Source organism: Diadema antillarum, unplaced genomic scaffold (genome assembly GCF_040938485.1).
Source record: "Diadema antillarum isolate AM-2024a unplaced genomic scaffold, OU_Dant_1.0 seq00000668_RagTag, whole genome shotgun sequence".
Classification (NCBI taxonomy): domain Eukaryota; kingdom Metazoa; phylum Echinodermata; class Echinoidea; order Diadematoida; family Diadematidae; genus Diadema; species Diadema antillarum.
This window is the reverse complement of record NW_027271578.1, coordinates 184140-204165: the sequence shown is the minus strand read 5'-3', so window position 1 is coordinate 204165 and position 20026 is coordinate 184140. Positions and strand designations below refer to the sequence as shown.

The 20026-nt window shown below is 38.4% G+C and overlaps 1 protein-coding gene across 1 annotated transcript in view; it reads left to right on the top strand.

Moving 5' to 3' along the window:
- Positions 1 to 20026, top strand: part of LOC139736861 (uncharacterized) — a 117258-nt gene that overhangs the window by 26596 nt on the left and 70636 nt on the right. The window contains exon 3 of the mRNA XM_071647523.1: positions 14663 to 14732. Within this exon, the coding sequence (XP_071503624.1) occupies positions 14663 to 14732 (70 nt within the window). The remainder of the gene's footprint in view (positions 1 to 14662; positions 14733 to 20026) is intronic.

Sequence of the window (20026 nt, the reverse complement as noted above, 5' to 3'; positions counted from 1 at the left end):
ACATGACTGTCCAGCTCTTAAAGAAAATGTCTGATAATGAGGTTCACATTCAACAAGTTTTTGGTAATAGATCAGCATGTAATGTAAATTATAGTAAACATGGAAAAGTTTCATTGTAGGATTTTGCAACAATATAGCTAAAACCTCAGAGTAGAATAGTATAAAACACATAAGCGTGTCAAATTCACAATGTTCAGTTCTCAAAAATCTCAGAAAAAACAGCAGGAAGCGAGCTCCAATCTTAAAATTCTGTTCACATGTAAATCTTTCAGCCTCATAAACAATGACTTTGGTCTATACAGGTAGGTATAAACTATGAAATGTCAAATAAAAATCACTTGAATTACAGAAACAAGAACTTTTCAAGAGTAATCATGCAGTGATTATCCCAATCAGGAGGCTATTAATAGTTATCACAAAATTTTGATAATTTGCTGGAACAAGGTCCATGCAGCTTAAGAGGAAATGTCTGTTAACAACTTTCGTAACAGATCAGTATACATGCACTGTAATATTAAATAGTAAATTTGGAACCTGTTGAAGCACATGTGATGAACATGTGTAATTAATACTTTGTACATGTAGACCAGTTGTTTTGGTGATAGAGAGAGACCAAGAGAATAACAATCTACTGGAAATAGAATCTTAGTACAAGAGTTCAGTAATCATGTACTCATTGGTTACTTACAATCACAACCTTCATATCATTTCTTGGTATTAAAGAAAAATCATGTCGGTAACTCACGTTACATTGTGGTAACTCACGTTACATGGTAACTCACGTTACATGGTAACTCACGTTACAATTTTAAGACCTCTGTTATGAGAATTTGAAGCAAAGACTATAAGTCCCATCATATTTCTTGGATGTGTGCTGCATAGTTATTTGATAATCCAAAATACCATGTCTCAGTTGGGCATATTAAAATTGCTAGGTTAAAAAGTTCATGTTTCGGTAACTCACGTTACAGCAGCTTCTCGAGCTATGTAAGGGAAGGGATATTTATTCTCACTAGCGTTCTACCGCGGGATCCCGCAAATTTGCGGTAGGACGATTTGCCGAACGCGTATACGCGCTGAACGTTTTTTTCTATGCGCAGCGGCAGGGGAAAAAAAATCGTGCGGAGGAACGCGGTAGGACGCTGATCGTCCTGCCGCGGTAGGACGGGCATGATTCATTCTTCGTGTGCACGCAACTACACTGAAGTGGTGCACGCACACCCTTTCCCCGTCGATCGGATCATCTCTGTGGCACAACCTTTCTAACGTTTGATGCATGCACGATACACTCGTTACATGTATCATGTTGTAGTGTATTTGAACGGCTCGTGTGTTTCACGCGGGGTTAGTAACGGTGCGTTTCAATTTTTGAGTTCTCACGATCGTATTAATAAACATTATACACTTTCTTTCGATCTCAACATAAGCAAAACTGCGTTTGACTTGTTTGCACTTTACGAATTCTTTGAGCTCTGTCACAGCACGATCATGACAAAGTTTTGTCAAATTCTTTCGAAATCATGCTCAGCAAAACTGCGTGTGATTTGTCTGACTACAAATATACAATCTAGCAAATTCTTTGGGCTCTCTCCAGCACGATCATGACATTTTTTTATCTAATTTTATCTTTTTAAAGTTTTTGTTCGATCTCACTTTCAGGAAAATTGCGAGTAAATTTTTTTCTTTGAGTTTGTACAGTACGATCATGACATGTGAAGCAATCTATCACACACTTTCTCATACTAACAAGCTAGTAGTAAAGTTGGGCAAGCGTTTTGGAACAAGGAAAAAAAATGCTTGACCGAATCGGGCAAGCAAATTATTTTGAAGTCATCCTTTTCCCCCACATTTTCCCTGAGCTCCAATATCAATAAACCCATAAAAATCGAGCATACGGAAGCCCTAAACTAACGACTGTCTAGCGCTGCTACGCAGTTTCAACAACTTTCTAACACTTACTTTTCGATGAAACACGAACACTCGAGAGATCGCTATGATCGGAAGTACGAGTAGTTATACAATGTACTTGAATATTCCAATGCAATTTGTGTGTGAATAGTATTCCGTAGTGACAAAGCCCAATATTTTGGCAGTAAAAGTAACCACCAGCAGAGAACTGGCGTTTTCTGCTCGCCGTAAGCTGTTTGCAGGTGAGTATCTGTATAGGTGACCCCCCTCGTAAACAGCCATACAGTAACTGTTTGTGCACCACGTGTCTGTAGAGCACGCAGCGAATTCGGAGAAACAAAACAGAACGCAGTCACGTAGACAAAGTTGTGAACACCAACTTGACCAAGAAGGAAAACATGAAAAATCCCACGATGGCAAGGTGCCAGACTTGGGGGAAGGGTGGGGCGGTAGAATAGAGAGCATTCAACAAAGGAAACCGCGCGCACTGGTGCATTCCTGGAGGTTATAAGCAGTCTGGGGCCTGGGGGACCCGGGATGGACAGGTAAGGAAAGCAAATCGAAGACCGAGGGCGAAGACCAAGGATGTCAAACATTTAATACGATTCGTTATCACAGGCTATTTTTTCTTTTTCCTCTCATTTCTTATCTGTCTGATCTTTCATTTATCGGTAAAAAGAAAAAAAAAAACATTAATTGATGTCAGGATTCAAATACTAGTAACTTGTTTTTTTGTGTGCCTTATTTTCTTTTCTACTGAATTATATCTTACCTCAATTATCACCACTGATCAGGGAAAAAACAACAGTAACTGTTCGTTTCTCACAGTTCACAATCCGAAGTTTTTTGTTTTTGTTTTTGTTTTGTTTTTTTAATAAAGAAAAAAAATGAAAGAGAGAAAAAAAAGTTTCGGTTTTCCGAGGGTTCGCTTAACAAAATATGGAAAAAGAAGAAGAAAAGTTAAGTAATTTTGAAGGTTTGTTGATTCGAAAGCGAAACACAATGTGTAATTCTGAAGATTCCGCAATCCCGAAACTAATAGGCCATAAGTTTCGTACCACGCAGACCTATACATGAGAGTTCGTTCTAAGATTAACAAACTTTTTCTCAGATTTACAAACCCTGGGGATAATGCCACAGTAATATTCGTATTAACGAATCCTTATATTTTCTTTAACAAACATCTGGAGATTTTGCGTGTTTCAGATTCGAAATAACGGGGTCATCCTACGAGACCGACACCCACGACTCATACAGCCCACGAGTTCGACATTGAAAACAGGTCCATGAGTCATACAGGTCACGAGTCATAGAGCCCACGAGTTCGACGCTGGGCAAATGAAGTTCATGAGTTCGACACTCGGTAAAAACGGCTCACGAGTTCGACATAAATAAAAACAGTCCACGAGTTCGATGGATATACAACACGGGATTTAATGTGTCGGTCTCGTTAGGCCTTTTTTGCTCACGTTAAATGGGTTATTCAAATACCGGTTTTGATTGATTGGCTAAACACAGTCACGTGATGGAGGCACATTGGTTATGTTCGCCCATGGGCAGAACATTTTTGTAATGCTCTCCCATGGGAAAACATTTTCACGTAAGAAATGACAAACGATACCAAACGATTGTACGATCATATTTTTCACGCAATCGATAGGATATAAATTTGCCTATTCCGTACAATGTGAAAATTAAAGCAGATGACCGATTATTGTAATGCGTACGAAAGTGTGATAATTTGACTAACCCATATAGGCCTAATCTAACAGATAATGACTTTCGTTGTCGGGAACATGTACCAAACATTCCACCATCAGGGTTTGAAACACTATTTCGGGAGGCTGTAAGTTCCTCGACTTCGTCTCGGGACTTATAACCTCCCTCAATAGCATTCCAAACCCTTCGGATGGAACATTCGGTATTTTCCCTCCCCGCCAGTGGACATCATCTATGTCGAACTCAGGGCTGTATGACTCGTGAGGTGTATGACTCCTGGACTGTATATTATGTAAATATGACTCGTGGGTGTCGGTATCGTGACGTACATGCAGCCGAAATAACGAAACATCAGAATTTCCTTTCAACGGAATAATGTATACCGTGCCTGAAAAAAATCAACCATTCTAAACCAAAAGATACTATACTTATTTGTTACGATTATATCTCCACGTTTTCCATACCTCCTTGTAAGATATCACTCACTGCCATATGAATACTCCTCGATAAAAAGTAAACTATGTCGAACCATGTATGTTAACTTATCTTGCCTCAAGGATTTTGTCTTTTCTTGATTATCCCTAATAACCAGAAGGTTCGATAATAAAAAAGAAATAAATATATAAAAAAATGAGAGGAAGAAAGGATCGAAGGTTCGTTCATTTGATAACGAAAATTGATTCGGTATACTGCAAGTTCGTTTATCAGAAAAAGTTTCGTACGACGTGATTCATTCTCTGATCAACGAATCTTATTTCATTTCCAGAGAAACGAACCTTCGGAATAATGCCACAAGTGCAATGGGATAAACGAACCTTGTTGATTATTTTCGGATTGACAAACTTCTATATAGTCGGCAGAGGGAATCTGCGTGTATCGGATTTGCAATAACGAACCATCGGCATAACGAACCTCCTTCTTCTTCTTTTTTTTTTTTTTTTTTTTGTCGGAAATTGAACACCACGCCTAGAAATCATCGATAGTGTCGAATAAGAATGAAACTGATTTCTTATACCTCAAAGATTATTCTTTTCTGAACTTTCTCCCAATGCCCGAATAAAAAGGGTGGTTTTAGAGCGTGTTGCTCTGAAAGTGCTTTATTCCAAAGGTTCGTGAATCCGAAAATGATGAATGATATGGCCTATTAAATTCTCCGAAGGTTTGCCAATCCGAAATGAAGGTTCGATTTTGTGATGGTTCGTTAGTTCATATATAAAAGGGTACTGTTCGTTATTCCGAAGGTTCGTTAATCCGAACATTTTGTGGCGTTATTTCGAAGGTTCGGTAATCCAAAAATGAAATAGGGTTCGTTATTCAGAAGGTCCGTTGATCCGAAAATGAAATAGGGTCCGTAACGAACCTTCGGAATAACGAGCTTTTATTTCATTTTCGGATTAACGAACCTTCGGAATAACGAACCTTATTTCATTTTCGGATTAATGAACCTTCGGAAGAACGAACCTTCGGAATAACGAATTGTAACCATATGTATATGTTGAAAAAATGGTGTTATGTTGAGGTGCATGTAAACACATAATTACAAACACAAGAACACACGATTCACAAACTGGAATACAATCGTAATCTCTATTTGTGGAATTGATGAATTTTATATCTACTCCTGACATTATTGTGATGAAAGAAAAAATATCTGCTTCTTTGAATCTCTCTAAAAAAAATCGAGTGAAAATATTCACCCTTAAAGGAGTGAATACAAAAAAGAGTGAATTTCGAGTGAATTTCGAGTGAATTTTGAGTGAAAATGTTCATTTTCACTCGTTTTAGAGTGACCTCAGGGATCACTCCAAATTCTTCGAGTGATCCCTGAGGTCACTCCAAAATGAGTGAAAATGAACTTTGCATTCAAAATTCACTCCAATTTCACACTAAATTCACTCTTTTTGTATTCACTCCTTTAAGAGTGAATATTTTCACTCGATTTTTTTTTAGAGAGTACGTGTGTGCGGAGATGGGTTAAGATGATAGGTGAGTGGTCGAGTCGCGACTTGATAATGTTTTCATCAGCGTATACTCCATTACAAAAAGTTTTAAAAATGGAGATATCAAGGAATGAAAATTAAATGAAAACACACACGTATACAGAATCACGCACATACCCGTTTAAAGCTGACAGAAGGTTCGTTAATCCGAAACACACAAATTCCCTATAATACCTACAGAATCCGAAAATGAAAAAGGGTTCGTTATAATCCGAACATTTGTGGCGGTATTACGAAGGTTCGTTATTCCGAAGGTTCGTTAATCCGAAAATGAAATAGGGTTCGTTGTTCTGAATGTTCGTTTATCCGAAAATGAAATTGGGTCCGTAGCGAACATTTGGGATAACGAGCTTTGTTTCCTTTTCTGATTAACGAACCTTACTTCATTTTCGGATTAATGAACCTTCGGAATAACAAACCTTATCACTTTTTCGGATTATCGAACCTTCGGAATAACGAACCTTCGGACTAAAGAACCTTCGGAATAACGGACCTTCGGAATAACGAACTACAATCGGTAGGCGTAAATTCACACACGAATACACGATATACACCAAGAGACGAACTGGAATATAATCGTAATCTGAATATGTGGAATTGCTTTTATCATTGTTATTTTCATTTTTTCCTCTTCCTCTCCCTTCTTACGAAACTGTGATGATGAAGAAAAAAAAAATTCTGCTTCTTGTATATAGGTTACTTCATTATTCCACACTTGTGTGCGAAGGTAAGGTGAGGGGTACCGAGTGGTCAGGTGTCGGGGTCATCCAACGAGACAGTGGACATTGGAGTAGTGCATACAGATGAGGCTTATGAATATGTCTTACGGTATTTTTTGAAAAAGTGGACCTTCCAGACTTTTATTTTATATTTATTTATTTATTTACAGTATTTATTTTTTGGGGGTGGCGTATAATGTATACGCACCCTAACACCACCCCCGCTACGGGCCTGCTGATCCTGATCATCCTCTTTGAAATAATGGGCTGCGTGTTCCCCTTGTCATTTATCAGCCCCTTCTCATCATCATTTTATAACGATGACCCCCCCCCCCCCCCCCCCCCGTCTTCGCCGCAGGTTATTCACTGCTGTATAAGTTTGTCTTAATTCGATTAAAGGAGTGGTATAATATATTGGGTGATTTTTTTTTTTCATAGCAAGATACTCACAAGCAACCTTTATGAAATGTTGAAGAACATACAATTCTAAGAGGAATTGAACATTCATTTGAGCAAAATCTGTTTTGAAATGGCTGATATAAAAACAGTGTAAAACAAACGATCGTCAAAGTGGGTCTATAACTTTTCTTGAACTGCTTTATTCCACCTCCCTGATATCTCAGCCATTTAAAAACCAATTTTCATCACTAAACTTTGAATTCTTCATAGAATTATGTGTTCTCTATTATTTCATTAGAGATCTCATCTAAAAGAAAAAAAAAACATCTAGTCCCATCTCAAACAAAACTGTACCATCCCTTTATCGAACCTTTCCCTGTGGAATAATGAACTGTCGGAAAACTCCACAAAGAGTCCGGATAGAATTCCGCAAAATACTACGTGGTGGCCATATTTTACTCTTTCTTTACACACCGATCTGCAATTCCAAACGGTAAAAACAAATGCCAGTCCCTTCCAGTCAAAATGGGATGATGTTCGTTGTTCCGAAGGTTCGTAATTCAAAACAAATTTTCATCAAATACAACTTTGAATTCCTCACAGAATTATGTGCTCGTAAGCAGAAATTAGTAGGGACATACTCAGCAGCTCCAAAATTCGTATTTTGCCCTAAGAATAAAGATTCCTATGTTCAGCGTTCATTGATTGCTTTATGTTATATCAAGGACGCAATATCTGATGTTATACCAAGGACGCAATATCTGATCTCCAAATACTTCGGAAGGGGGGGGGGGGGGTGCGGAAACTCCAACTGCCTTTCAGGAGAGGGGGATACTTTGATCTTCTCAAGCGAGCTTTTGTGAGAGCGAATGCAAAACTTTGTTGGGTATTTTTAATTATCGTTTACTATAAAACATAGACATGCATTGTTTTCAAACATCACCATTTCCGAAGTATATTATTCCAGTTTCTTTTCCCCCTAACTATAATCTGAAAGTCTGCCACATGCATGATCGCTAAAACGCCACGCTTTGCGTGGATGTGCCGAAATACGAAACGATTACAGCTCGTTATTCCGAAGGTTCGTTATTCCGAAGGTTCGTTGCTCCGAATTTCATTTTTGGATTGACGAATCTTCGGAATAACGCCACAAATGTTTGGATTAACGAACCCTTTTTCATTTTCGGATTAACGAGCCTCTAAGTATAGGGAATTTGCGTGTTTCGGATTAACGAACCTTCGGAATAACGAACCTTCGGAATAACGAACAGCACCCGTACGAAACACATGGTTTCACTCAATTCAAAGGAATGAGGTTATTGCAAGTTCGATGGATCGAATGCCCCTCATGACTTAGTTGAAGAAATCAAGAAGTCTTTTACGAGCAAAGAAATAAAAATGAGAATGAAGAAAAGAAAAACCCCGAACGAAAGTTGCTAGCCAAAATATCTAAGTAAAATTTAGTGGAAATTTACAGTATATATATAATAATATATATATATATATATATTTTTTTTTTCACAGGTGAAGTTCCTTCGAACTTTGAATAGGGATACGCAGTTTTGAGGGGCATGAAATTGTCATGATTTTGCTGTCTAATCGGGTACATGTAGCTCTCAATAAGCATGCGGCTGCATAACATTCTCGTAGTGAATTTGTCTCGGCATACGAGACCCTTCATACTAGTAATATTTCTGTAATTCCATTTTTGATTGAGTGATTAATCAATCCCTTTTATAGTTCAGTGAGCATTAAAATACTGGTATTCAAGCATATATAATCGACTGTTCGATGTTGTCTAGTATGGGCCAAAAGAAAAGCTATACACAATCATGATGTGTTGCTTAGAATCATGATCTTTGCCAATTACAAGCTGATCGTTGTTCGATCGATGTTTCCAGGCTATGTCATACGCTGTTTATTACCAGAAGTGCGCGCATTCTTTCGTCCAGCACCTGGAGTCTGGCAACTGTTTTTGTGGAAATGCCCACAAGTGTGTGTTGTGTGTGTGTGTGTGTGTGTGTGTGTGGGGGGGGGGGGGGGGGGGTCAAGTTTCTTCTATCCGAAGAGACTGCATACGCACAATCAGCTCTTCGCTTTTATTTTACTGTCGTCAATGTTTTTTCCCCTTATTCTTTGCTGGTAATGGCATTCGTAATTTAACCGAAAATAAAAAAAGGTCAAACGGTTGGTTATTCGGCAATTCCATCCAAGTTGTAAGTTAGTTTATCATAAAGAGCAATACATGTACATGTAATAGTATTTGACAATTACAACAGAGGAAGAAATGATCAAATTTGATCCTGAAATTGATCCTAATGGCGATGTAGAAGAGAGGGAAACGTGGCAGATGGAAGGATTTTTTTTTATCATTGAATTTTAAGAAAATTACAAATCACCAGTATATTTCATGTCGTCAAAACTATATCGTGTTTTTGTGTTTATGTCAGTGCGTGTATGTGGGCATACGTTTACTTGCGTGTTTTAATTCAACTCTCATCGTGTAATATCCCATAATTATAATTACAGCAATCTGCGCATCCCGAGAAAAAACTGAAAGATGTAGCATCTCCTTGCTCAAAGTCTTGTACTACGCCTCCCCCTCCACCACCCCACCCCTCGAAAACCAACCTAACATAACATAGTGTGTTTGAAAACACCGCTGTGCTTCTCAAAAAAAAAAAAAAAAATAGAGAAGAAAACAATTTCGCGTCGTAACGTGTTGATTGCACGTCGGTCTCCCACCACTCAAAGAACATCTTACATGACACCGTGCGTGGGAGCTGAACATGAAAGTTGCGTTCTTCCCAGGCACGCACATGTTGAATGACAGCACGTGGTTCTTGCGCACCTCTTCTTCTGCAATACTCAGTAGACTGTTCACAGATTCTCTCGCAGACTGACTTGATTACAGTAACTGTTGTTCTCAATCATTCAACTATAGTACTAGTGTACGCGTTTCTCTTCATATTGTTATTGTGCTGTTAATAGCCTGCAGCTGCAGGCCGGGAAAACAACAGCGTGTTTGAAATGGAATTGTTGGGAATATATCACAGGTTACTACTGATTTGAGAAGAATTTGCTTTCCTGTCTTTCAAAGTGGTATGTACAGGCAATCTCCCCTAAAAGCCCAACCAATTTAATGTAAAATCCAGCGGTTTTCTTGGGATTGCAACGGTATTTTAGCAGCAGCCTATACTCCTGTAATGATAGGGAGATCAGGAACGAAATTGCACATCGTTTAATACAACCTTGGGCGTCCTTACACACGGAATGAGTTGCCCGTCGAGGCGTGGTAAATATTCTGTAGGTGTATGTACCATTATAAGAACTAATTTCCGTAAAACAGTAATATCCCGACAGTGAAAAGAACTGCCGTGTCGGTAAAATAATGTCAATGTGACGATCAAGCTGTAATAACAATGTACAAAATACAATCTACAAACTACAAGAAAGACATGATATTACGTACATTCGCTCATCAGAAGTGAAATTCATCCACCAAAATTTACGTCTAAAAAGGCGAGTCTAAGCAAGGTGTGTGACCGGTGGTACATGCCGTATTCTTTGTAAATAATCGTAAGAGTTGTCAAAATGCAGCTTCACGATGTCCTTTTTGTGACTTGTGTTTTGTTTTGTCGGGTTTTTTTTTTTCTTAACAAAGGAGCTTCGATATTTGAAGCTCATTTTTCCCATTGGCATTTTAACATGTCAAACGTTGCACTCTCGCTATTCGATTGCCTGACAAAGAATATGAGTCACGTGTAGATATTTTTTTTCAGTGATTTCGTTCATTTATATCAACACAAGACTCGCGAATTGTCATGTCACATTATATAGCTCATTTCACTGTCGTGAAATCAGGATTCAGGTACCGGTACTAACTAGCCTAGACCTACTTAATCATAATCACTTCATCCTTGGATGTAAATTAGGGCCTACACTTTACTTTTTGAGTGATCCCAATAGAATAGTGTCTCAGCTTGAAGGTTGCGCGACGATATTTTTCCACCTCATTTGTGATTAAACTGGCATCCATACGGCCACAAACGATTTCAAGCCGTGTAATTCTAGTCTTTAAAAATGGCCATACGCATCGTAGTACACCCAGCTTCTGGCTCTCGTTGGTTGCGTTGCTGCTCGAATTCTCACTTCTGTTGATTGGGATCACATGGCGTACGACCATGGTACGACCAAACCGGGCTCCCCCCACACACATTACACACACACGTACACACAAAGCATGAGACGTGACCAAAATGTGGCGGTAGAACGCGGAGGGACGCCAGTCGTCCTACCGCGGTAGGACGATCTCTCTCTTACAGAAAAAAATCACCAGCGCGCACATCATGTCAGATGCGCCTATATACGCGTAAAATCGTCCTCGAGCGTTCCATGCGTCCTCCTGCGGTAGAACGCTAGTGAGAATAAATATCCCTTCCCTAAGAGCACGCTGGTGTCTGAAGTACATATCTTATATCGGGGTCTCCACTTTATTTACTGCTAGATTAATATATTTTTGATTTGTAAAACCAAACAAAGTTTGATTTGAGCCTCAAATATAAAAAATAATCACAAAGAGCAACAAAAATGCATTTTTAGGGATTTTTAGGTCAAAAAATGCTTTCTGGTTTCAAAAGGTATAAAAATGCACAAAAGGGAACTTTTCTTAAGGGTAAAGTTGGTTTCACACACTTCAAACTATGGCTAACAAAGTAAGATTATTAGTTGTCCTGAAATATGTGGGTAAAATTTTGGTGGTCATGTCGCACAACTCACGGAAATGCCCATATGGTCTTTACTTGTGCAGAGGAATAAGATTTTGCACTCGGTGAAAGATGAGGAGCACTATTCAACTTGGCTTCGCCTCGTTGAATAGAGCGCCTCTATCTTTCACCTTATGCAAAATCTTGTACCATCACACTCGTGACCATTCACTGTTTGTATACTATCGGTGAAACTGGGACTAAGAAAAATAAGTGCTGTTCTTACTTGCTTGATCCTGAACTGTGTTGAGGGTCAGCCAATATCTTGAAAGCCAATGCTGAGATCAGAAAGCTTGAAGAAGAAATCCACTCCAGAATTTTGTAAAGTTCATAAGAAAGAAGAAAAGATTCCCCACAAAACAATTAAAAAAATGATCAAAATCCGAAAAAAAAATAAGGAAGTAATGTTATGATATTCTGATATTTCACAATTTTTCGGAAAACACTTTGTGACCAGTCATTACGAATATTCAAATCGGCAAGTTGATGATGTCATGCCATCACAATTTCTTTTTCTGTTCATAAATGTATACAGAAATGACAAAAATCTCATTTCAAGTGTATGAATGTAGAACTTGCTTAAAACCACCCAATTTAAATACTTAAGAACAAATCTTAACTGTGATATTGTGAGGGCATAACATCATCAACTCGCTCATTTGAATATTCATAAAGACTGGTCAAGAAATGTTTTCTGAAAAAAATGTGAAATGTCAAAATGTCATATCTTCCTTATTTCTCAGTCGATTTTTGTCATTTTTGCAACATTCTGTAGGGATTTTTTTTAAAAACTGCAGTTCTTGCAAAGTTCATTTATTTAGGGTGAATTTCCTCTTTATTAAAAGACCTGGTAGCATGGGGAAGCATGGCTTGTCCAATTAAATCGGTCTTCATTCGCTGCCCACCTGGGTACATTTGTAAACCATGAATAGCGCCGTCAGCTGTGTCAGCGAATATGTGCATCGAAGCACACACTTACCGGTAATTGTTATCTCCAGTCAAGATTTTTTGGCTGTGTACGTGCTTTACATAGAGAGATCGGTGCATAAAGCTGTACACAGTTTGTTACGGGGATTCTCAAATATACCTGAATTGAACCCACCTTCCCATTCCATGAATCCCCATGCAAAGGGGGAGGGGCTTTGCCTATGCGATGGGTGGCCCCAAGGCCAAATTTCGCCTGTAAAAAGAGAAGTTAAAGATATAAGCGTTTATTACCGTGTTATAAAGAAGGGTGTCACCCTCTGAGAATTCATTGTTACATTGTGTAAAGGATATGCCAGCATATTTAAAAGAATAAAATTATAAATTGTACAGGTGCACCAAGAATACTTTTCAACAGCAGAGTTGCATAATTTTAACAAATTATTACAACAGCTTGAGGCAATCACACACAAACATAGTTTGTGAGTAGCAATCAACAGTATTAGACAGTATAAACTCAATGGCCCGAATTCACGAAGGTGGTACAAATGAAACCATGGTTTAAACCATGGACAAAAACCATGGAGCGCCAAGTGTTGCAGGGGATATTTCGTTACGAAATCAGTCATTTCTTCGATGAAATGATTATTTTGTAAGGAAATTACAACATTTTGTAACTGAATGAACATTTCGTCCACGAAATGATGATTTCGTTAACAAAACGGTCATTTTGTCGACGAAATATTCCGTGCGACACTTGGTACTCCATGGTTTTTATGCCTCCGCCACGAAGTGGTGCCGGAGGCATTATGTTTTTTGTCCATGGTTTAAACCATGGTTTCATTTGTACCACCTTCGTGAATTCGGGCCAATGGGTTTAGGTAATGTAAGAGATTGCGATTGCAAAACTGCTCTATTTTGTAAGGCTCTCTGCAATAATTCTTGATTGTTATACAGCCTTCTAGGCAGCAGCTAAACAGCTACCAATTCTCCCTATCGCATAGCCGATATCAAGCAATATCACCTCGCGATACCAATGTCTGATGGATTGCTTTTGGGACGTATTATACTTCCGGTTCTGCGGTTCTGGAAAAATCGTACCAAAGATCCTATGTAGTGTAGGATCTTTGATTGTACATTCTTGTCTGGAAATGTCTCGAACAAATACGCGAGTTTGACTTCAGGTCGAAGTGATCTTTCCTGGGAAGCAGATTTTTCCGTGCTCTCTGCTGAACTTTGTCTGTTAGGAACTTCACCCACGTCATGTCCTTCATCTATGGATATTTTACGTAATTTCGTCGTTTGGCATCATCGGCCCAGCATTGGGCTGCTTCGCAGAAGAATCCCATTTATGTAAAGTTACAGATTAGAAAATAACTATTATTTGGGAGATTGTAAGACAGAATTTGATACCAGCTATGAATGCTAGCTTGTACTTCAGCGTTCAATGTGCATAAAAGCATACTTGTACACATCACGGGTTCATAACCGGAAGTTTATATTCCAAGAATTAAAGGTAGAAAAATTAGAGCGCCACACGCGTTCAGATTCAGAGTTGTGATAGGGAGAATTAAACGTGAACCTTATCTATTGCCATGGTAATTCTTCAGATTGTTAAGCCCAGAGGTCAGGGTGATATGACTACTATCCCCTCATGTTGTCACTATTCAATTAATGTGAAGTATTCACTTGTTGCGCAGCCCAGTCTCCTGATGTGAACAACGCCAGTGTAACTAACCTGATAGTGATACTGTAAAACGTGAAATATTCGCGGCATGAAATTTTTGCGAATTGGAGCCGACGGTCTTTATCGTTGCATGAAATTTTTGCGAATTGCCACTGGTGGTCAATGCATATAATGTAGACAAGAACTTTCGCCTGCATTGAAATTTTGCGAATTAGCTACAAACAGCGCTGTTTCAGCAGGACAGTCAGCTAGGATTCGTATCTGTGGTCTTTACAGACTAAAGGAAGTGACATACTATTGCTACTTATGTTACTGTGGGAATACATTGCAAATGGTGCGCGATCACAAACTCATGCTTGTGGAGTTTGAATTATTCATGAAATATAAAATAATTCATGTGGACCATGAAACTATAGACTTCTTTGTATTAAATTACTAAGGTTGAACTGTAATGAATAAAAGAATAAATAAGGAAGTATTATGTGAAATTTGCTTCAAATTTGCAAAATGAAATCATTCATGTTGTCTTTTTATCTGCAGATGGCAGAACGACCAAAGGAAGCGAGATCACCAGTCAAGACTTTGTCAGCAGTGAGAACTTTGCTATCAGGTATTTGGTCTTGTCTAGTGGGTTTCTGGTTATAACTGTGGGCAGAGGTAACTCCAAAATAGTAGGCCTACCATTCACTGAGAAGTGCGACCTTTTGAAGTGAACTGTACTGTTGGAGGGACTGAGGTCCATATTTCTATCAAGAAACTAGAAATTAAGCAAAGTATTAAGTTTACCGTATTACAGTGAACTCCGATTCTGGTGAAGTCTTTGGAACTGGCAGTTTTCTTTCATTATATCAAAATTTCATTGTAGCCAAACAAATTTGAAGGTATAAAAAGATCTATATATAAAGTAAGTTTTGGTTTTGATTCATTTATGAGGTAAACACTGGCGTGTGCACGCACTGATTAGCACAGGTAAGAAGAGCTTATGGATGGTTTTTACTGATGTAGATTATATTGAAAGTCTGTTGACCCAGTGTCAGTCACAACTAAATAATGTGGAGGTTGACAGTATGACCTCATAAAAAGTATGATGATACAACTGATGAGCTGTTGAGAAACAATCTTAGTTTGCAGTTGTTTTACTGACTATCAAAGGAAATCACTTGAGCAAAGGGAACTACACAGGATCAGCTAGATCAGCTAGGAACATTTTGTTACCTTTTTATTTCATTTATTTTTGCTCATCCTCCTAATCTTCATTAAATGCATATTGGGAAAGTTTTGCAAAATTTAAGGTCATTTGCCTTTTTTTTCCCCGTGTGCAGTCACAGAGACTTGAAAGTGGGACCTAGGAATGACATGAAGGCAGTTCACATTACATCAAAATTTAACAGTTTACTATAAAAATTGATATTTTCGTGCGACTGATTTTTCGCGCTTGACCGGGTAAGAAGAGTTTCGTGTGTTTTTAATTCCGCGGAATCAAGACATCAACTACTGGAACATGTGACATGCAAAAACATTCTCATGCTTTTATTTCCGCGCTAGCATCTGGTTGCGCGAAATGCGAGAAAATTTCAACACCATGAAAATTTCCACTTTACAAGTAAAATCAGTTTTTGCCATGTGAGTGGAAGAACCAATAATCATTGTGTGTGAACACACACACACACGCACAAACTATCGTGATCTGTATCACAATGTGAAAAGCTGTTCATCATGATATTGCAATGGACACTGTGTGTGAAAAACACACACACACACACACACACACACACACACACACACACTAAATGTTTTGTGTAATACTGCACTATAAGTAGGATGAGGGTGCCCGAGTCATGCTGTGGTCAATTTTTAGGCATGAGCGTTTCAAGGATTTAAAGTGTTGTGTTTGCAGCTGGATTATTATTATTATTTTTTTTTTAGCCATGTGTGAACAGCTACAAGTAAAATCAATTTTTGCATCACGATCCATAAACCAATTTGTAAATTGGTCTGTGTTGACATTCTCAAAATGCCTAAGGGCAAGAAGGCAACTTGGTCTAAACTCCTCCTGGTATCTTTAAAAAAAATGAATGGTGCTTTAGTGCATTGATTAGTTTGAAAAAGTTGCATTTGGTCCTGAATAACGTGCCTTCAAAATTTTTTATTTTTTTCTAACATACAGGTACAATTATGAGTTTCAGCTGCTTTAAAAAAACCAGAAACATTTGCGGCATGAAACTTTCGTGAATTGGAGCCGATGGCCTTTTTGTGCAACATGAAACTTTCATGAATTGGCAACTGGCATTCTATGCATTGTGGATAGGCAAAAACTTTCATTTTTCATTTTATTCTCACGAATCTTGGCTCCTCGAAATTAATGTTTTTACATTGGTTGTTTCTATCCCGAACTCACATTTCAGAACTATTTTGAAGCACTAAAGCTGTTTTTTTTTTTCATATGCAAATAGTAAATAGTGGTTTAACTGCATTACACAAACTGGAAAAGATGTAAATGTCACCTTTCGTTACCAATTTGTAAAAAAAAAGAAATATCACAGTCATGCTTTTGGTCAATACTTCAGTAACTGCAACTTCTTTCCTCTGTAAAAGTGATTTTTGTTAGAATGGTACTAGACTAATACTTTCAGAGAAATGATAGTATCATATTCTTACTGATTTCATATCAATCAAGAAAGTTTAGTGAAGATTTGTGCACGGTTCAATGAGAGACATTTGAGATAATGATGTCACCTCTTGCAATTTTGTTTTATGGTTACAACCAATAGGCCTTTTATTTATTCATTTGAAGGCACTTTCTGTTATTGGTGTGATATTGATGAAACCTTTGCCATTCTGCACACCTGTTTTAACTCTATCAAATGAAATTGCAATTAAGAATTATGAAGATGAGCAAAGAGAGAAAAGAGGAAGGAAGAAGATGATAAGAAGGAAGAGAGAAATGAATGTGTAGAAGGGGGAGAGAAAGAGAGAGAAGGAAAAAAAGTGGCAGATATTAATTTGACAGAAAGTATTCAGTAAATGTCTCTCTCAATGTCTATAGAAAACTAGTTGTGCAATTAGATGCTTTGTGAATTTTAGATTGCCTTCGCTCGCTCTTAAATCCTACCCACGCAGTCCCCCGCTGTACACCACCTCCTGAGTGTATGGTTCCTCTGCCTTCTATCGGCCAGCGCAATCAATGCAGCAGATTATCGCATTTGGCTTGGGCCTTTGTTTGAGGGTTGACAAAAATTAATACTCCCTGGCTTCGTGCTCTCCCGGAGTCCAAGCCACCTGCCACCCCCGTGCAGACAATGGAACACTCCCTTCCACTCAGTTATTACTAAGTTATTATCTCGGGCAATTCTTGGTTGTCCATGGAATTATTATTATGGAGATAAAGCTTTTCCCCCCTTCTGCCCGCTGTGTGTGTGTGTGGCTGTCTCTTTCTCTCTCTGCCATCTCTCTATCCCCGCTCCCCCTCATCCTACCCACCCCTCCATCTCCGCTCTGCAACCACTGCGCATATTAAATGATCCTAGCCTCGCTTCGTCTTTGTTTGGCCGAAGTTAGGGAAAACGGAGTGTGGAGGAGAGGCGACGTAAAAAAAAAGAAGAACCCATTAACGAAGAAGAAGCTACTCCTGTCCGCACACAAAGTTACACTAGTGCGCAAGAAGTGAAAGTCAACTCGACACGAGACGTCGCGATTTTAAGGAGTGACGTGAGGAAAAGTCTGCGGTGATTCCAGAGAGCATCTGAAAAGTGCCACTTTGTGTTGCCAAGGATCTTTACATGGTTTACCTCGTGCGCTGGTGTTTGGGTAGGAAAGTTATCGAGTATCGGCAGCATCTCTTTCTCTCGTGCCAGACCAGTTTGATTAGGAGGATTCAGAATGGATGCTGCATAGGAGAGGTGAGATGCAGTGATAAACTTGTGGAGGGCTCTCAGGGTCGCATGGTGTATAGATGATTTCGTCTCATGGTGGTCATGTAGAATGCGTATGTGCCATAGTACAGGTGCATGGGTCCACCAATATCGTACACTCTCGTTAAAGGCAGGCATTGCCGTACATGGACCTGTCAGACCTGTGTGTGTGTGTGATTCTGTGTGTCTGTGTCTGTGTGTGTTGTGTGTGTATGTATTAGATGCATCTGTGTATTCGTTCGGTTTGGGCTGTGGTCTCGTCTGTGCAATCGACGCGAACAAACCCCCCAGCTCTTCATTCCGTGTGGCAAACTAGTAGCACATAGTGGAAACTATCACGGATGGGTGTTGGCTGACTTGTTTGTAGTTGTTCTGTAGTTGATGCAGGGCTGAAACGTGCAGCATTGGTCTGCACCACTCTTGTGTTGTGTGGATGGAATGTGTGTGTGTGTGTGTGTGTGTGTGTGTGTGTGTGTGTGTGTTTTGTTGTATGTTAGTTCATGTGTATGTGTGAAAGCATTCATGTGGCTTTATGCAAACTCCCATATTGCATGTATAGCTACCTAATTTTGTGGATATCAAATGTGGATCCTGAAACAGGTGTTTTGTCCAGTGGGAGATGGGTTTCCATTTAATTTTCTGCTTTGTTTTGTAAAACATATGATGAAAGCAGAAAATGATGACATAGTTTCTATGAATTAGGTTCCTTTCTTTTTACTTAGTGTGTACAGCATTTGTACCTACAATGAATGGGATCCTTGAGTGAAATGTGATACCACTACCGTTTTTGATGTAGAATTTCTATACATTTCAAGTAACATTTTGTAAAATCAGGGATATTATGTCACATTTTATTGCCACAAAGATTATAAATTAAATTCTTAAAGGCATTATTTACCATCTGCAGATGAAATAAAAACCCAGCTTTTGTGATTCAAAATAGTTCTAAAATGTGAGGTAGGGATAGAAACAACCATTGTAAAAATTCTATTCAGTGTAATCAATGTTAAGTATTGTTAGATATACAACATGTGAACTATAGTTCTTACTGTTTCTAGAATGAACCATCTACAGTTATGGTGGATGCTTTATTGAGGAAAATAGAGATATCTCCGTACATTTTAGGCTCTATTGCAAAATTTTTATATGTTAGGATGTTTTGTGATACAACTGACATACACAATATGCATTAAATGTGATAACTTGAACATTTTTTAAATCACTGCTCCCAATGGTAAACAATACCTTTCATAGAAATATACATGCCACAACATGTCTGAATCCAAATTTTGAGAGCATAGTGAATATGCAACAAACAAATAAATTATATGAAATTGTCAAAAGACTAAATAGTGTAATGAAGAGAAGCGCATCATGTATTAAAAAACTTTTGATAAAAGAATAATTCCTCTTTTTAAAATGTCACTTGACAATTTGATAAAAGCCACCTTCTTGTTTGGTGTAGATACCATCATAAAGAACAGGATACATCATTAGTCAAGATGGCACAAATAGTGGCAAATGACTGTAAATTCAAGCTTGTGAATCATGTCGACAAGGCATTCAAATGCAGTATAGAATTTAAAACTGCCATGAAACTTGCTTTGCAAACTTTTTGAATTTCACATTTTAAGACTTAAATTTAGACCGGTTCTTGTTATTAAAGTTTGATCTGAAAACAACGCTGAATGTTCATGTTTTTCTCTGCACATATTACATACGTTTGGATTTTTACAGCTTTAGGGCTTGTGAAATATTTCAGCACATTGCAGTTATGATCACATTGATTTATGTTGAAGCCCGTTAGTAGAAGAATATGCAAAAGCGAACAAATTTCAGACTTGATTAATTGGTTTTCCTTGTTGGAACTGGAATAAATTTTGAGACATTAGGCTGTACCAGCAAGAGGAAATCACTTCAAAAGGCCTACGAAAGAATTGTTGATGGTATATCGTTTGTTATAATGAGACTTTGTAGTCATACATATGTATGT